This window comes from Delphinapterus leucas, chromosome 1, assembly GCF_059928025.1.
Source record: "Delphinapterus leucas isolate spDelLeu-1000000601 "Yukka" chromosome 1, BTC_Dleu_Yukka2, whole genome shotgun sequence".
Lineage (NCBI taxonomy): Eukaryota > Metazoa > Chordata > Mammalia > Artiodactyla > Monodontidae > Delphinapterus > Delphinapterus leucas.
Window position 1 is genome coordinate 102126817 of NC_143129.1, and position 14735 is coordinate 102141551.

The 14735-nt window shown below is 38.7% G+C and overlaps 1 protein-coding gene across 4 annotated transcripts in view; it reads right to left on the bottom strand.

Moving 5' to 3' along the window:
- CDC14A (cell division cycle 14A) overlaps positions 1-14735 on the bottom strand; it is a 184039-nt gene that overhangs the window by 85592 nt on the left and 83712 nt on the right. For 3 of the 4 annotated variants that reach the window (XM_022584226.2, XM_089923118.1, XM_022584224.2), the window contains exons 6-7: positions 12035-12101; positions 8963-9025 (exon numbers count right to left, since the gene is read on the bottom strand). In XM_022584226.2, coding sequence (XP_022439934.1) covers positions 8963-9025; positions 12035-12101 — 130 coding nt within the window. Of the gene's footprint in view, positions 1-6142; positions 6173-8962; positions 9026-12034; positions 12102-14735 lie in introns of those variants that run through there. The other variant, XM_022584230.3, reaches the window with a different exon arrangement.

The following is a 14735-nucleotide window of genomic DNA, read 5'->3' on the forward strand; positions in this document are numbered from 1 at the left end:
AACCACTGTGCCACCAGGGAAGCCCGAGACAGAACTTTTGAGGTTAGGGAAAGAAAGTGAGTTTCTAGAATTAGAGAGCGGCCACAGAGTAAATCAAGTAGGAAGAAGACCAAGCACAACAATTCGGTTTGGCTAAGTGTTGCCATTAAGCAAGAACAGTTTCCGTTGAGTCACGAGAGTAAAGGCCAGACCATAACTTTGACTGACTGCGTGAAAACAGAGTCAAGGTTGCTCTCTTAAGAAGTGGAGGTAAAAGAAGGGACAGAGAACAAACAATAATTAAAGAGGAAGGGAAAAACATGGGAAATTTCTCAGACCTCTAAACATTTTATAGATTTAACCAACATAATCTCTGAACCAGCAATGGGTGCACTGTATTAGAAGATGTGGAAACACTGGGTCCAGGAAGGATTGAATCTTGCTTCCTTAAACTTGTGGCCTTTGAGGGGTATAATCAATACTACAGGATAGCTTCAGGGAAATGCTTCTAATAGTTCTCTGAACAGTCAAATCACCGTGGGGTGCACAGCTCCCCATTTCCTCCAGGTGTGAGGACATGCCCATATCCCTGCATTCTGGAGCTTGCCTGATCCCAGTCTTATGGCAGGAATTCACAATTACGGTGGCAGAAATTCACATTTTTCCAGTTCTATAATTCATGAACAAGTCGAGGGCAAATCAAGCAGAATCCAGGTTACATTCTAAATTGCTGTACAAATTCTAATCCAAAGCAAAGCCTTGAAACATCATCCCCTAGATGTTCAATTATTCCTGCTGTTGACCTGAGGTGACACACTGAGAGATAAGAGGCCTAACAAACCTTATTAGTTCTCAATGTGTATGCAAAAGGGCAATGTTGGGAGTCTACACCACCTTATCACTTGACAATTTACTTATTAACTGCAATGAAGGATGACATAGTCAACCTGGAGACAGTCTCTCCAGGTTTAGTAATATTAAACTAAACTGGCCTTACACGCAAGCCCTGGTTGAAGATTACAATATCTAGCGATCTGTGCTGCAAATAACTGGTTGGAAAAAAAACAACAACAACTCACTCTTGCTGCATAGATTGGCTGGTAATGAAAAAACAGAAACAGCATTTCAGGAAGTTGTCTACCATAGTCAATACATTCTCCCCCTGGAGTGTTACTACAAAATCAGAATGGATTCTTAATTAATATGTCTTGGTCATTTTCCATTGAAAAGTAGTTACTTTTAACAGATTATATAAAATATCTTGAAATGTGCTATACTGCTTTTTTTTTAGAACTTATTGACTCATTTATTCATTAGTTCTTTCATTCTACAAACATTTAATGACTGCCCACTACAAGTGTACTGTGCCAGTGGGTTACTTATTGACACAAAGATGAGACACATTCTTTTTTTTATAATGTTTTCCACAGGGGCTGTACAAATTTACATTCATACCAACAGTGCACTAAGGTTCCCTTTTCTCTGCATCCTTGCCAACATTTGTTATCTGTGTGGGTTTTTTTTTACATCTTTATTAGAGTATAATTGCTTCACAATGGTGTGTTAGTTTCTGCTTTGTAACAAAGTGAATCAGTTATACATGTACATATATCCCCATATCTCTTCCCTCTTGTGTCTCCCTCCCTCCCACCCTCCCTATCCCACCCCTCCAGGCGGTCACAAAGCACCAAGCTGATCTCCCTGTGCTATGCGGCTGCTTCCCACTAGCTATCTACCTTACATTTGGTAGTGTATATATGTCCAGAGAGACACATTCTTGACTTCAAATACCCAGAGTGCAGGGAAGACACAGGTGTGTAAACAGAGCATCACACACGCTGTGTGAGAAGAGCTCCCATAGAGCTAAAAATGCCTTAGACATGTAAATACATGAATTCGGTGGGCAGAGGAGGAAGGACCACAGGGAAGAGGAGGAGGGAACGAGCATGTCTGAAGGTACAACAGCATGAAGATGCACTGCTGCGTGGACTTGGGTATGAGGAGGGAAGGGAAAAGGACGAAAATGGGGAAGATGGCAAAGCCCATGTCCAGAAGGGCTTTATGCGCTGCATTCAGGAGTTGGCATTTCCTCCACACCTTCAGTCAGGATGGAGCCCATGAAAGACTTAAAGTAGGGGAGTGATGTAATCAGACTTACTTAATTTCTAAAACATAGACTCTGAGAGTTATGTGGAGACTTGACAGAAGCGGCCCAAGAGCCAAGACCCAGTCCCAGGCATCCAGAATTGACCAACACTTTCTCACCAACAGTTCCCAGATGGGCTACATTGCAATGTGGCCAAGATAATGTGAAATCACCTTCTAGAACAGCAATGCTCTTTTCCCAAAAGAGCATCCTTTAGTGATAATAGCAATAATGATGGATTATGAATTGCTGAATTTCTCACTGATTCTCACTATGACATTCAGCCTGTCATAGATCAGTGAGAAATTCTGTGTAGACAATCTGATAAACATGAAGATGGAAGTATAACATATGAGAAGGGTCAAACATGATAACATCTGCAGAATGAGGCACAAGGATATATGGAATCTACGACAGCAGGTGATAAGAAGAAAGGCTCTAACCCCACCCATGAAGAGACAAAATTACAGGAGGCCTTCCGAAAAAAAATATTAGCCTAGTAAATATACTGAGCAAACAGGAAGTACTTAATAAACATCTGTTCAATAAATTAACTGAAAAGTTACCAAATTGAGGCCGTAAAGAGTGTGATACATCTTCTTGGCTCACAACAGATAGAATGGGCATCATCAGAAAATCTACAAACAACAAATGCTGGAGAGAGTGTGGAGAAAAGGGAACCCTCTTGCACTGTTGGTGGGAATGTAAATTGTTACAGCCACTATGGAGAACAGTATGGAGGTTCCTTAAAAAACTAAAAATAGAATTACCATATGACCCAGCAATCCCACTACTGGGCATATACCCAGAGAAAACCATAACTCAAAAAGACACATGCACCCCAATGTTCATTGCAGCATTGTTTGCAATATCCAGGTCATGGAAGCAACCTCAATGCCCATCGACAGATGAATGGATAAAGAAGATGTGGTATATATATACAATGGAATATTACTCAGCCATAAAAAGGAATGAAACTAGGCCATTTGTAGAGATGTGGATGAATCTAGAGACTGTCATACAGAGTGAAGTAAGTCAGAAAGAGAAAAACAAATACCATATATTAACACATATATGTGGAACCTAGAAAAATGGTACAGATGAACCAGCTTGCAGGGCAGAAATTGAGACACAGATGTAGAGAACAAATGTATGGACACCAAGGCAGGGAAGCGGCAGGGGGTTGGGGGTGGTGGTGGGATGAACCAGGCGATTGGGATTGACATGTATACACTGATGTGTATAAAATGGATGACTAATAAGAACCTGCTGTATAAAAAAATACATAAAATAAAATAGAAAAAATATATATTTTAGAGGGTAGAAATACAACATTCACTTGAAATATTTTTTGTACTTAAGTGACAGACAGATAATAAACCTTTTAAAAATGAAAAAAAAAGGGCTTCCCTGGTGGCACAGTGGTTAAGAATCCGCCTGCCAGTGCAGGGGACACAGGTTCGAGCCCTGGTCCGGGAAGGTCCCACATGCCACGGAGCAACTAAGCCCGTGTGCCACAACTACTGAGCCTGTGCTCTGGAGCCCGTGCTCCGCACCAAGAGAAGCCACTGCAATGAAGAGTAGCCCCCACTCGCCGCAACTAGAGAAAGCCTGCCTGCAGCAACAAAGACCCAACGCAGTCAAAAATAAATTTAAAAATGAAAAAAAAAAAAAGAAAAACAAACGTTGACCTGTACACCGTTATTTCTGTAGAACAGAGCTTCCCAATTGGTGTAACAGAATGGAGTTTCCTGGGCAGGTGCTGGGGCAGCCAGAGTTCCCCAGCCAGCTGCCGTAAGCTGTGAGCTATGATCACACAGTGCTGATCAAATACTGTCACATTTTCCACGTGTGCCGTGACAGGAGAAACAAGAGGAAGCCTTATGCTGTGACTCCACTCTCAAATAGGCAGGAACCAATTTGTCTGTCACCAGGCCTACAGAAGCCAAGCCCAGCTCTAACCACTTCCATCAAGTAACCCATGGTGAAGAAGTGTCCCAGGTTTGCCAGCATGAAAAAGCACAGGGGCAAGTCAATAATAACTTGATATTCTGGGAAAATATCCTCATATTGACAAAATTATTTCATAGAAAGCATTTTTTTCTCAAAATAAAGGAATGATTTATGGAGAAAAAAAATAATGGCGGATATGAAATAGCTCAAAGAAAGAAGTCAAAGTAATTTCTTAGCGTTGGAAGTAGGTTTTACGTGAACTTTAAGCTCCAGATGATTCCCAAAAGGGTATTTAAGGCAGCTCCTCAAAGTTGCATGGACCAAATTCTGGATGCAGTAATTAATGTAAGCCACACTGATAAGGCATCTCCAAATGCTGCCACTGAAGCTGCATTTCTTTGCATTTCTCTCCCTCTCCCCTCCCCTCAACTAGGCACATGGTACTGCTCTGTGAGCTCATCTCTGCATGGCCAACACAGGGACGTCATCAAATATGGCAAGCCTTCTGGTAAACAGTGGAAAGTCCCATTTTGCTTTGCTTAGGGGACACCCAATATAAGGAACTGAAGACACAACTTCAAATTCTCTTTGATGAATAATGACTGCTTAAGAGTAGCATCATTAGTGATCGGTGGTGTTTAGACAAGGTCTTACTTGGTAAGGATAGTTTCCCAAAAGAACAGGAGTTGACTGAAGGCAGCCTCTATATGGGTGCCACTTCAGGGTCTTACAAGCAGAATATTGTCCTATATTAGCAATAAACCACTAAGCTTTACTACTAGAGAGGATACAGTTCCTCACATACCTACAGGTACATAACTCGATTGAATATTCAAACTCTTTCATCTTCATTGTTTTTCCTGAGGGCAAAAGGTCTATTTCTATTTTTCAAATGTACTGATCAATGGTTAGATTTCTCAAGTTCTTGGAAAATACCTTAAGAAGCCTGTTGGAAAAGGTGACACTGATTCCTAGCAGAAGCTTCTGGGCCACCATCTTGCAGTTACTTTACTGGACCTTCCCAGCATAGCTCCCAGGCTTATATCTATTTGATCAGTGCAAATATGAAGAATGTACAGTTCCACATCAGCTTGGCAAAGAACCTGAGAGACCATATTTTAGAAGATACATTTGTTTATCAATAATTAATACAGTGGACTATTTGGAAGCCACAAGAAAATTAAGCAAGCTATCTGAGATATCTTACCCCAAGCCTTCTAAATAGAACAGAGCCTTGAAATTAATTCTTATGTGAACATTTAGATCACCTGAAGCTAGAAGGTGCAACCTGTACTGCTCATCCTAGGCTTCATGTCATTCTGAGGGGCTATGATAGTTCATTGGCAAGCCTGTCCTTGCAGAATCTGCACTTTAGCTACGTGTGGCTACCAAGCACTTGAAATGTGGCTGGTCCAAACTGAGATGTGCCGTAGTATAAACTACACACTGGGTTTCAAAGGCTCAGTTCAAAGTTAGAAACATAAAATACCTCATTAATAATTTTTATATTGATTACATGTTGAAATAATACTTCTGGTATATTGCATTAAATATATATCATTAAAATTAATTTCATCATTTCTCTTTACTTTTTCTAAATATGGCTGCTAGAATTTTAAAATATATATATATAGATAGATATACTCTCATATATTTCTATTGGACAGCACTGCTCTAGACCCTTTTGCAGAATGAGCAGAGTGGTTCTTGTGCTGACCTTGTCATTAACAGCATTTATAAGCAGCACTGTTACCATAAAGACTCTCTTTTTTTTTCTTCCATAAGACTCCCTTTTAATCTCACATAGAACTGCCACATCATTACTTTAGGTTTTTTCTTGAGTCATATTATATATTAAATGTGGTTTAGTCCAGAAATGCCTTTTTAAAAAGCTTTAACTTGAGCATTGCCATATTATCTAAGACTTAACATTCTCATAATTTGCTATCAGTGATAAAATTTTACTTTGAAAACTACAAACAACATTGGAATACTGACACTGTTGGAGCTAATGAAGCCTATGAACTTAGCTATTCCACAAGTTTACCAAATGTCCAGACTCACCGAAGCAGAGCAAACAGTGGGAGAAGTTATGACAAGGAACGAATGGTCCACAGTTTGTCGGGAAGAGAGTTCCTTTACTTATATCCATTTATTCCTTAAGCAGCGTTTATGAAATGCCCACCACCTGCCGATCACGCTTCGACTTGTGCTTTTCTATTTTTTGGCTTTATGACAGAATGGATATATCATTCTCAAAGAGGAAGTTATCTAACGGAAAACTTTTCAAATGCTCACCAACTGCCTCCTCTCCCTCCTGCCATTACCTGAGTGGTGGTGCTGGTGGTGGTGGTGGTGATGGTGGTACTGGTGATGGTGGTGGGCGTGGTGGTGCTCGTGGTGGTGGTGGTGGTGGTGGTAGTGGTTATTTATTCAGGTTACAGTGTGACCACACTCTTACCAGATGTTTGGTTTGTCAGTTGGTTCTCAAGAATGAAATTGTACTATGTTTCAGGTTTTTCAATAGCTTTTTCAACTAACTCTCAACATCACCATTAAAGTTTTTAAAAAGCTAAAGGAATAAGTAAGACATTGACAAGTTTTCTTTCTTTACTGTGGCATGTCCTCCCCCTCCTCCCTCTCTAGCCTCCACTGTAATCTCTCCTTTCACTGAAATGGCTTTAGAGTTTCACCATATATTTTTCTCCAGGTTCATATACGTGGGACAGAGATTCAGGTTTTGGCGGCAACTGAAACTTAGCTAATGTGGAGGCCCATTTTAAGAAAAGAATACAATGTTAAGAACACAAAAAAGGCGCCCATGCAAGTGGGGCCCTCTAAAATTTAAGCTTCGTTCGCTTCACAGGAAATTACCTTTGCTCATATAACACAGATACACATATACATGTACAGGGTGGAGGGGGTCTTGTCATTGTTAGTTAAAAAGGGGGGATTATACTATAAGCACTCTTCTGTATCAACTTTTTCCCGTCAATATATAATAGAAATCATTCCAAGACAAGTGGTATAGCTCACATCAATTTTTTCAAATGACTGTGTAACATTCCATGGTGTATCTGTACTACAGGTTATTTATTCAACCTTTCCCCTTATAAGTACATAGTCTTTTTGTTTCTAGTTCTTTTCTTCTGGGGGGGGGAGGATTTTTTTTCTTTTGACACTACTAGAAATGCCACAATAACGATGCTTTTGGAGTTTAAAAAGAAGAAATACTTTGGAGATTTTTAATAAATTGTACTACATGTATTAATTTGGGGAGAAGTGGCAGTTTTATGATGTTAAATCTTTCTATCCAAGAACACAATACATATTTTCCATTTAGTCATGTCCCACCCACAAGGAATTTACAATCTAATAAGGAAAATAAGGCTTGTGTGCAAATAGCCATGATGTAAGAAAAATGGAAAGCACAAATTGTGACACATGAAATTGAGGGGGAGAGAATTCAGTAGAGAGTGAGAGCTGACCTGTGGAGGATTTTACACACACAAGTGGAGGAGGGAAATGTTAAAGGAGACAGGTATCTGGAGAAAGAAAGCTCAGCCAGAGTGCAGAGACATTCAAGAAACAGTAAATAAGCAGCTCGGTGCGGCTGGAACAGAGAGTGCATACAGGGGAGAAACAGGAGACAGGCTAGCAAGGTGGGCTGGACCTCATCCAAAGCTAACAATACGAGGACAGGGGAGTTTATCCTCATTTGAGCCGAGTAATGAGAGCAGCAGCCAGTTTGGGGCCAAGACAAGATGAGAGTTCTGTTTTAAGACCACTCAGTCAAGTGTGTGAAAGACCAAGAGGAGAAGGGCCTGGGCTGCTTGAAGAGCAGTTGTAATAGTCTACCGGATGGGACACAAGACCTGAGCCAGGGGAAGGAAGTGAGAACAGAAAGGAAGAAAGAGATGATATACACCCTGGGTCCCTAGCAACGGGAACTCAAATACTCATTAGACTGGGGGGGTGGGAAAAAAGTAATGTTTCTAGTCTTGAGCCTGGGTGAACAGTAGAATGGTGATGCCATTAATACAGAGGAACAAAGCAGAAGCCCATGTTTGGGTGAAAGATGATTAATTCCTTCTCAGATGTGTTAAGTTTAACATGTAAGCAGGATATCCAAATAGACACATCCTGAACTAGAGCCCAGAATGGGAGGGCTACCCTTGTCTTGCTAAGGAGAGTGATAAATGTTATAACTCCTCAGGAGAGCCACAACAGACGAGCTCAGTTTCATGGAGTGGTCAGACTACTCAGAGTCTACAGATGTCTCATCTTTAGGAAAAGTTAACTACTTCTAGACTCCTCTACTACCCCGGAAGTGCTCTTCCTCAACATCTCCTTATAGCACAATGTAACTTGGACAGCCTTTGCCTAAATTGCTTCACTGAACAGGCAAGATACTATTCGAAAGCTTTGTAATGGCACCATGGGGAAAAAATGCAGCCAACTCTTAGAACTGAGTACATTCAGATGTATTTCAAAATAAAATATATGCAGTCAAAAATATTATACGGCATAAATCCGGTTTTGTTTTAACCAAAACATAAACTTAAAAAAATAAAAGTAACAAAATTTTACTACCAAAATGTAGTTTTAAATTATTTTTTCTTACAAGCTGAAGGTTCAAAGTAATTGTCAATAAAGGTTTGATGAAAGAATATAGAGAGGTATGGCATTTTCCCAACGAAAATTATGATAAGTCCTGGTTCAAAGGCAATAACCAAAGCTGAAAGGATTAAACTGACAACTATAGAAAACTGCAGAATGCTTTTATTTAGCAGCCAATCAATTTGCAATACCTGAGTGCTAGGAAAAAAAGAACAATTTAATCAATGTGAAATTATATCTTGCAAAAAGATAAAGTGTACAAACCTCATAATGTTCATATTCATCCACATCAAAGGTCTCAAAGTCAAAAAATCCATGTTGTAATCCCTAAAATAAGAATTTTAATTAGTTTTTGCATGTGAAATTGATAACGACTTCTAGCTGTTTCTGGAATTCCTGCTCACAAATGATCCTGCCTGATCTGAAGGAGAAAGCTTGAAACATTTATTTGTAATGCATACCAAGCAATCATCTAACATCTAATTTTGCTTTGAGATTTTCTTGCCAGTGGGACTAAACACTTAGAAAAACATGAAAATATGTCCCACAAAATATGTCTCTTAAGGTCTAATATACATTAGTTTGTATGTAAAATTACTTATGTATATCAAATGGAACATACTAGCAAATGTATAGTTAAAACCTATTGGGAACTATGCAATTAATTTATACCTAACTATGACAGAGTATATAATAGTGATTAAATTTTCAGTTAGAAGAAAAAACAATTATTCTTAGGTTTTATTTTCCTTTTATCATTAGTGAGATACTTAGTAAAAAGAGCATTTTAGGCCCTTATTTGTTCCTAAAACTCTACATTGAGAGAATTTGTTTTATGGTGATAGTTTCTGACAGAGTAAAAATGTACTTGACTACTCTTACAATTTAGAAGGAAGAATTGATCTGTTTAACAACATGAAGAAAAATTTCATACTCCTTTTTGTAACCAATGACTTAGAACTAAAAACTATCTGGCTTACTCAGAAAAAATATTTTGAAGAGGACAGTCTTTTTCTTTGTATGTCATGAAGCTATACAGATTACAATAGAATACAAAACCACAGTTACTTGTGAAACTTACATGATCAAGTCCTTAAAAATAGAAGAAACTGTTAAGCCAAGTTTAGTACATCTATCTTTGAAAATACCTTAGAGACCAGTGTTTTCCAAAATGTAGAACATGGACCACCTGCACTTAAGGTAATTTATATTTAAAATACAGACCGTTAGGCCCCATCCCAGAACTATGAAATCAGGTTCTTTGGGGGTGGGATCATCATTTTTAAAATGCCTTGCTAGGTGATTCTTATAAATTCTGACAACACTGATTTAGAAAACCTCTACAGGATAAGCAGAACAAGCTATTTAAATTATTCCACATTGAAACAAAGACGCTTGCTTCAGCCATATGTACCATTTCAGAGAAAATGGTGAGAATATAATGCCCTGAAGTATCACTTTCCTTCCTCTTTTTTTAAATGTGTTTGTGTTTGTGTATGCCTCTGTGTGTGGTTCACACATATATAACTGATGCTTATAATGACGCTAATACATCAAAATCAGAAAGATATGCTTCTTAACAAAGGGAAAAATGTGGCCATAGTCTGTCTACCTTCTTAGGAGGTATGATGCTCATTGCCACAAAAATAGCCCAGCACACGATGCTTTATAGAAGAATGTACAGAGGGAAAGTGTGTCCCAGTTGCTTAAAGACATGTTGAACAATCTATCAGATCCTCTAAAATCTCATCTTCATTTGGGTAAAATAAACCCAGCATTTGATGAAACAAGAAATTTACAGAAGACCTTAATGAACAAAGTCGTGCCTTTCCTTTGTAACAGGAAGGATGTCATAAATGTCTATATCAAGTTACCAGTTACCATAATAACAGGCAAGGATATTCCAGTGTGAACTCTTTTTCAATTTCATAAGTTTTATAAAAGAAAGCCTGTACCAGATGGCAGGATAGGCAAAATAATAATAATGTAACAATAAGTAAATTACTTTTTTAAATGCTACAATTTTAGGTTGTATACTGGGTGATATATCCAGTATACATAAGGGTATACTGGATATATAAGGGTTCTTAACTGGTGTTACTGGAAGTGTGTGTTGATGTTATTTGCAGGGGATAGGCTAGATTATCTTGATAGTTTTTAAGTGAAAAGAGAACTAAAGTTTTACAGAGTCTAAATTCATTTCTAGATGAAGTATCAAAGTCAAAAATATACATACAGAAAACAAGTAGCATATTTTACCATAGCAATTTTCTCAAATTAAAACAGGGCCAAAGCAATGTTATATTACATCAGAGAAAAGAAACTAGAACAAGACTCACTACTGATACTATATTTACAGTCCACGATGACCCTTGCCAATGGGTTCTGAAACACGTACATTCCTGACTCATAAGTCATGACTATATGTTCTAGATGGAATGATGTACCTTGAACCTTCATTAGAATTCACAGTATAGCATGCATGACTTCTCAGCTTGTAAATCAATGTTTCTAAAACATGTTCCAAAGTTCTCAAAGATCTTTTAGATTAACTTCTCCATAATATATATAAATAACTAAATAATTATGACTCTAAACTTCAGAGTGCATCAAATCACGTGGAGGGATTATACAAACACAGACAGCAGGGCACCACTCCCAGAATTTATGGTTCAATCAGTCTCGGATGAGGTCTGAGAATTTGCATCTCTCCACAAGTCCCCACCATTTGACAACCATTGATTTATGACATACCTGGATAGGATATGAGAAAGAACTCCATATTGATATGGAAATCTGAGTTAGAACGAGCCCTCCTAATAACTCCCTGTGGCCCTGAGAGTGACTTAACCTCGCTGGGGTTGTTTCCTCAACTGTAAAAATGAGATAATAATATCTGACCTGCTTACTACTTCATGTTCATGGGCATGTAATACTATCCAGTTAGAAAAACAATGTGGAAATGTTCTCCACATTAACAGAGGAGACTTAGATAACTTCCTGTCCCTCCCACACCAAGATCTAGCTTGATAATGAAGCTGAGCAGGTGACAAAGCAACATCACAGGCACGGCAGCAGACAGAAGTGATAACACAAATAGTTTAAGTGAGAAAGGGAGACCCCTTCCACTTCTTTAAGAAGAGTTATCCCTTGAAACACCACCCCTATTTGCCCTGTGGTCTGTGTATTACAGATCCATCATTGTTTAAGAAGTGGAAAGCTGCCTTCTTATTCCCTCCCCTCTCTTCCCTCCAACAACAAACAAGGATATAGACATAATTCTTTTTTCATACTGTTAAACTACAATGTCGACCACAGCAAGGAGATTGTTATTACCTTTCTGATTCCGTGCAAACAGTCGAGGATGGTGAGATTGTAAGTGCAATTTCCAAAGGAAGCATCCCTATGAACACAAAAAAACTTAACATTAAAAACATGCATTTAGAACACTCAAATAATAAAATACCAAAGTCAGTTGGAGACATGCTTATTTGGATTCACAGCTGTCAACACGGTAAACTTATGTAACACATCATATCCTACTAGCTTAACTCCAGAACTTCTGAAATTGCTTTAATCCAACTAGCTGAATTAATAAGAAAGCAGGTTTAGGAACCTGAGCTCTGGAATCAGGCTGCCTTCAAATTCCAACTCTGCCACGAATTGGCTGGGACCTCAAGCAAGTTATTTTACCTCTATGAGTCTTGGTTTCCTCATCTGTGAAATGAAGGTACTGATAGCAGCTACTGTTCACAGGATTGTTGTCAGATTACATTTAAAAAATATAAAGTCCTTCCTATAGTGCCTAGCACAAAGGAAACAATAAATATTATGACTATTCTTATTATTATTAACAGTGAGTATTTCATTAACGAAAACATGCATCATCATGAGAAGTATTCAGACAGAGAAACAACCATCTGTCAGGAATATGGCAAATACTAGCATAAAAATTTAAATGGGACAATGCATGCAGATCAACAGAACCTGGCAGTTGTTTTCATGGATTATATGCCACTACCTCCATTTTGCCCCCTGCCCCACCCTCATTCCCCCACCCCCCCACAAAAAAAAATGCCAAGGAAAATGCTTCCAAACAATCTCCTCTCAGGATCCAGGAGAGCTTCTAATGCACCATGAAGTGTTATATCAAAAGGAGTGGAGACCTACTGCACCGAAAACTGAGTGCTTCATCCTTTATTTAAATTTTTAGAGCAACTTAGCAGGCCTGCTTTAGGCAACATAAAACTGAAGTATCAAGTTCAGGTCAGTTAGCAAGAACTGGCACTGGAGCTTTAACACTAACAATGTTCCAAGGTGTCCAAGGCAAGAAACTTGACCTCAAGGCTCTCAGTCGCTCTTCCCAGCCCCCACTGCTGACCTGAAGGAATAGAGCTGTCAGGCACCTGCCAATCACAAAGTCAAATGTACCACACAAAGTTGGTCCAAGGTGGGGAGGAAGGGGGCGGCCACAGAAGATGCTCCATGGGGAGAAAATGACTATTAAAGGCTTTAACACATAATTAACATAAAACTGAATCTTGTATCACAACCATCTAAGGTAACTTGAAACTATGGCTGCTAAGCCACGAATTTAAATGCAATGTCAACATCACTGAGTTTCAGCATCCTGATAACCTAATTTAAAAATAGTAAGTTAGCAAAGCAGCCTAACAGAAATGTTTAAGTCCTGAAACATCAAAGTTAACCTATGTTAAGGAAGGGTTATTCTAGATATTTAATCGTGATTTCAAGAGTTCTTTTTTTAATGCCATCTGAACTCATGGGTCAGTGAAAAACAAATAACCCCATTTCAAATATCTTGTAAAGATATAAGCCATATATTAAGAAGCAAATTTTAAGGGATTAAACCAGAGAAAGGAGTAGCTGGGGATCTAAGACAAAATACTAGTTTATATAAATAACCACACATTCCTTTGTAGGAACTTGTCTTTTTAGGACAAGAGTTCAGAATCTTTTGTGTGTCATGGACCCCCCTTCAGCAGGACCCCCCTTCATCATTCTGATGAAGCCTGTGAATGTCTATTCTCAGAATGTTTTTAAATGCATAAAATAAAATACATAGAAATAACAGAACACTAATGCAATTAAATGTAAAGTCATCAAAATGTAACAAAACAAATTTATAATACCATACTTTATTGTTAATATTGATATATAACAAGATCTAGTAGCAGGTTTGATAACAACTATAATTTTAAAGAAGAAATGAACATAAATATCTTAAGATATATGCAACAACTGCAATGGGATATAAAAATGTAGTTTCTATTGTGAAAAAGTCACTTATATTGCTAATACTACTATAGTTTACTTCCAACATTTATAATTGGATGCAATCTTATAACTTACACAGCTAGTGAAAATAAAGATATTTTTGTGGGCTTCCCTGGTGGCACAGTGGTTGGGAGTCCGCCTGCCGATGCAGGGGACACGGCTTCAAGCCCTGGTATGGGAAGATCCCACATGCCGCGGAGCAACTAGGCCCGTGAGCAACTAGGCCCATGAGCAACTAAGCCCGTGAGCCACAGCCACTGAGCCTACGCGCCTAGAGCCTGTGCTCTGCAACAAGAGAGGCCGCGATAGTGAGAGGCCCGCGCACCACGATGAAGGGTGGCCCCCGCTCGCTGCAACTAGAGAAAGCCCTCGCACAGAAACGAAGACCCAACACAGCCAAGAATAAATAAATAAATAATTTTTTAAAAAAAGATATTTTTGTCATCTGAATTCTCTCTATAGACCCTAGTTTAAAAACTACTGCTTTGGTAGAGAAAAAAACTTAGGAAAAAAACGTATCTGTATTTAAAAAGAGTAAAAGAAATGATAAGAATTGAAGGTGCTCCTTACTTCCCTCAAGTGTATCTTCCCACCTAGACGCAGCTAGACCGATCCACAAATGTAAGTTATCAGAAAAGCTCCAGATCCAGTCTCTCGTACTGTCTGCAAAGCATGGTGAGATTATCATGATATCTCTTGTCTTAGCATAGCCACAGTTTTTACCAACAACTGAAAAGAG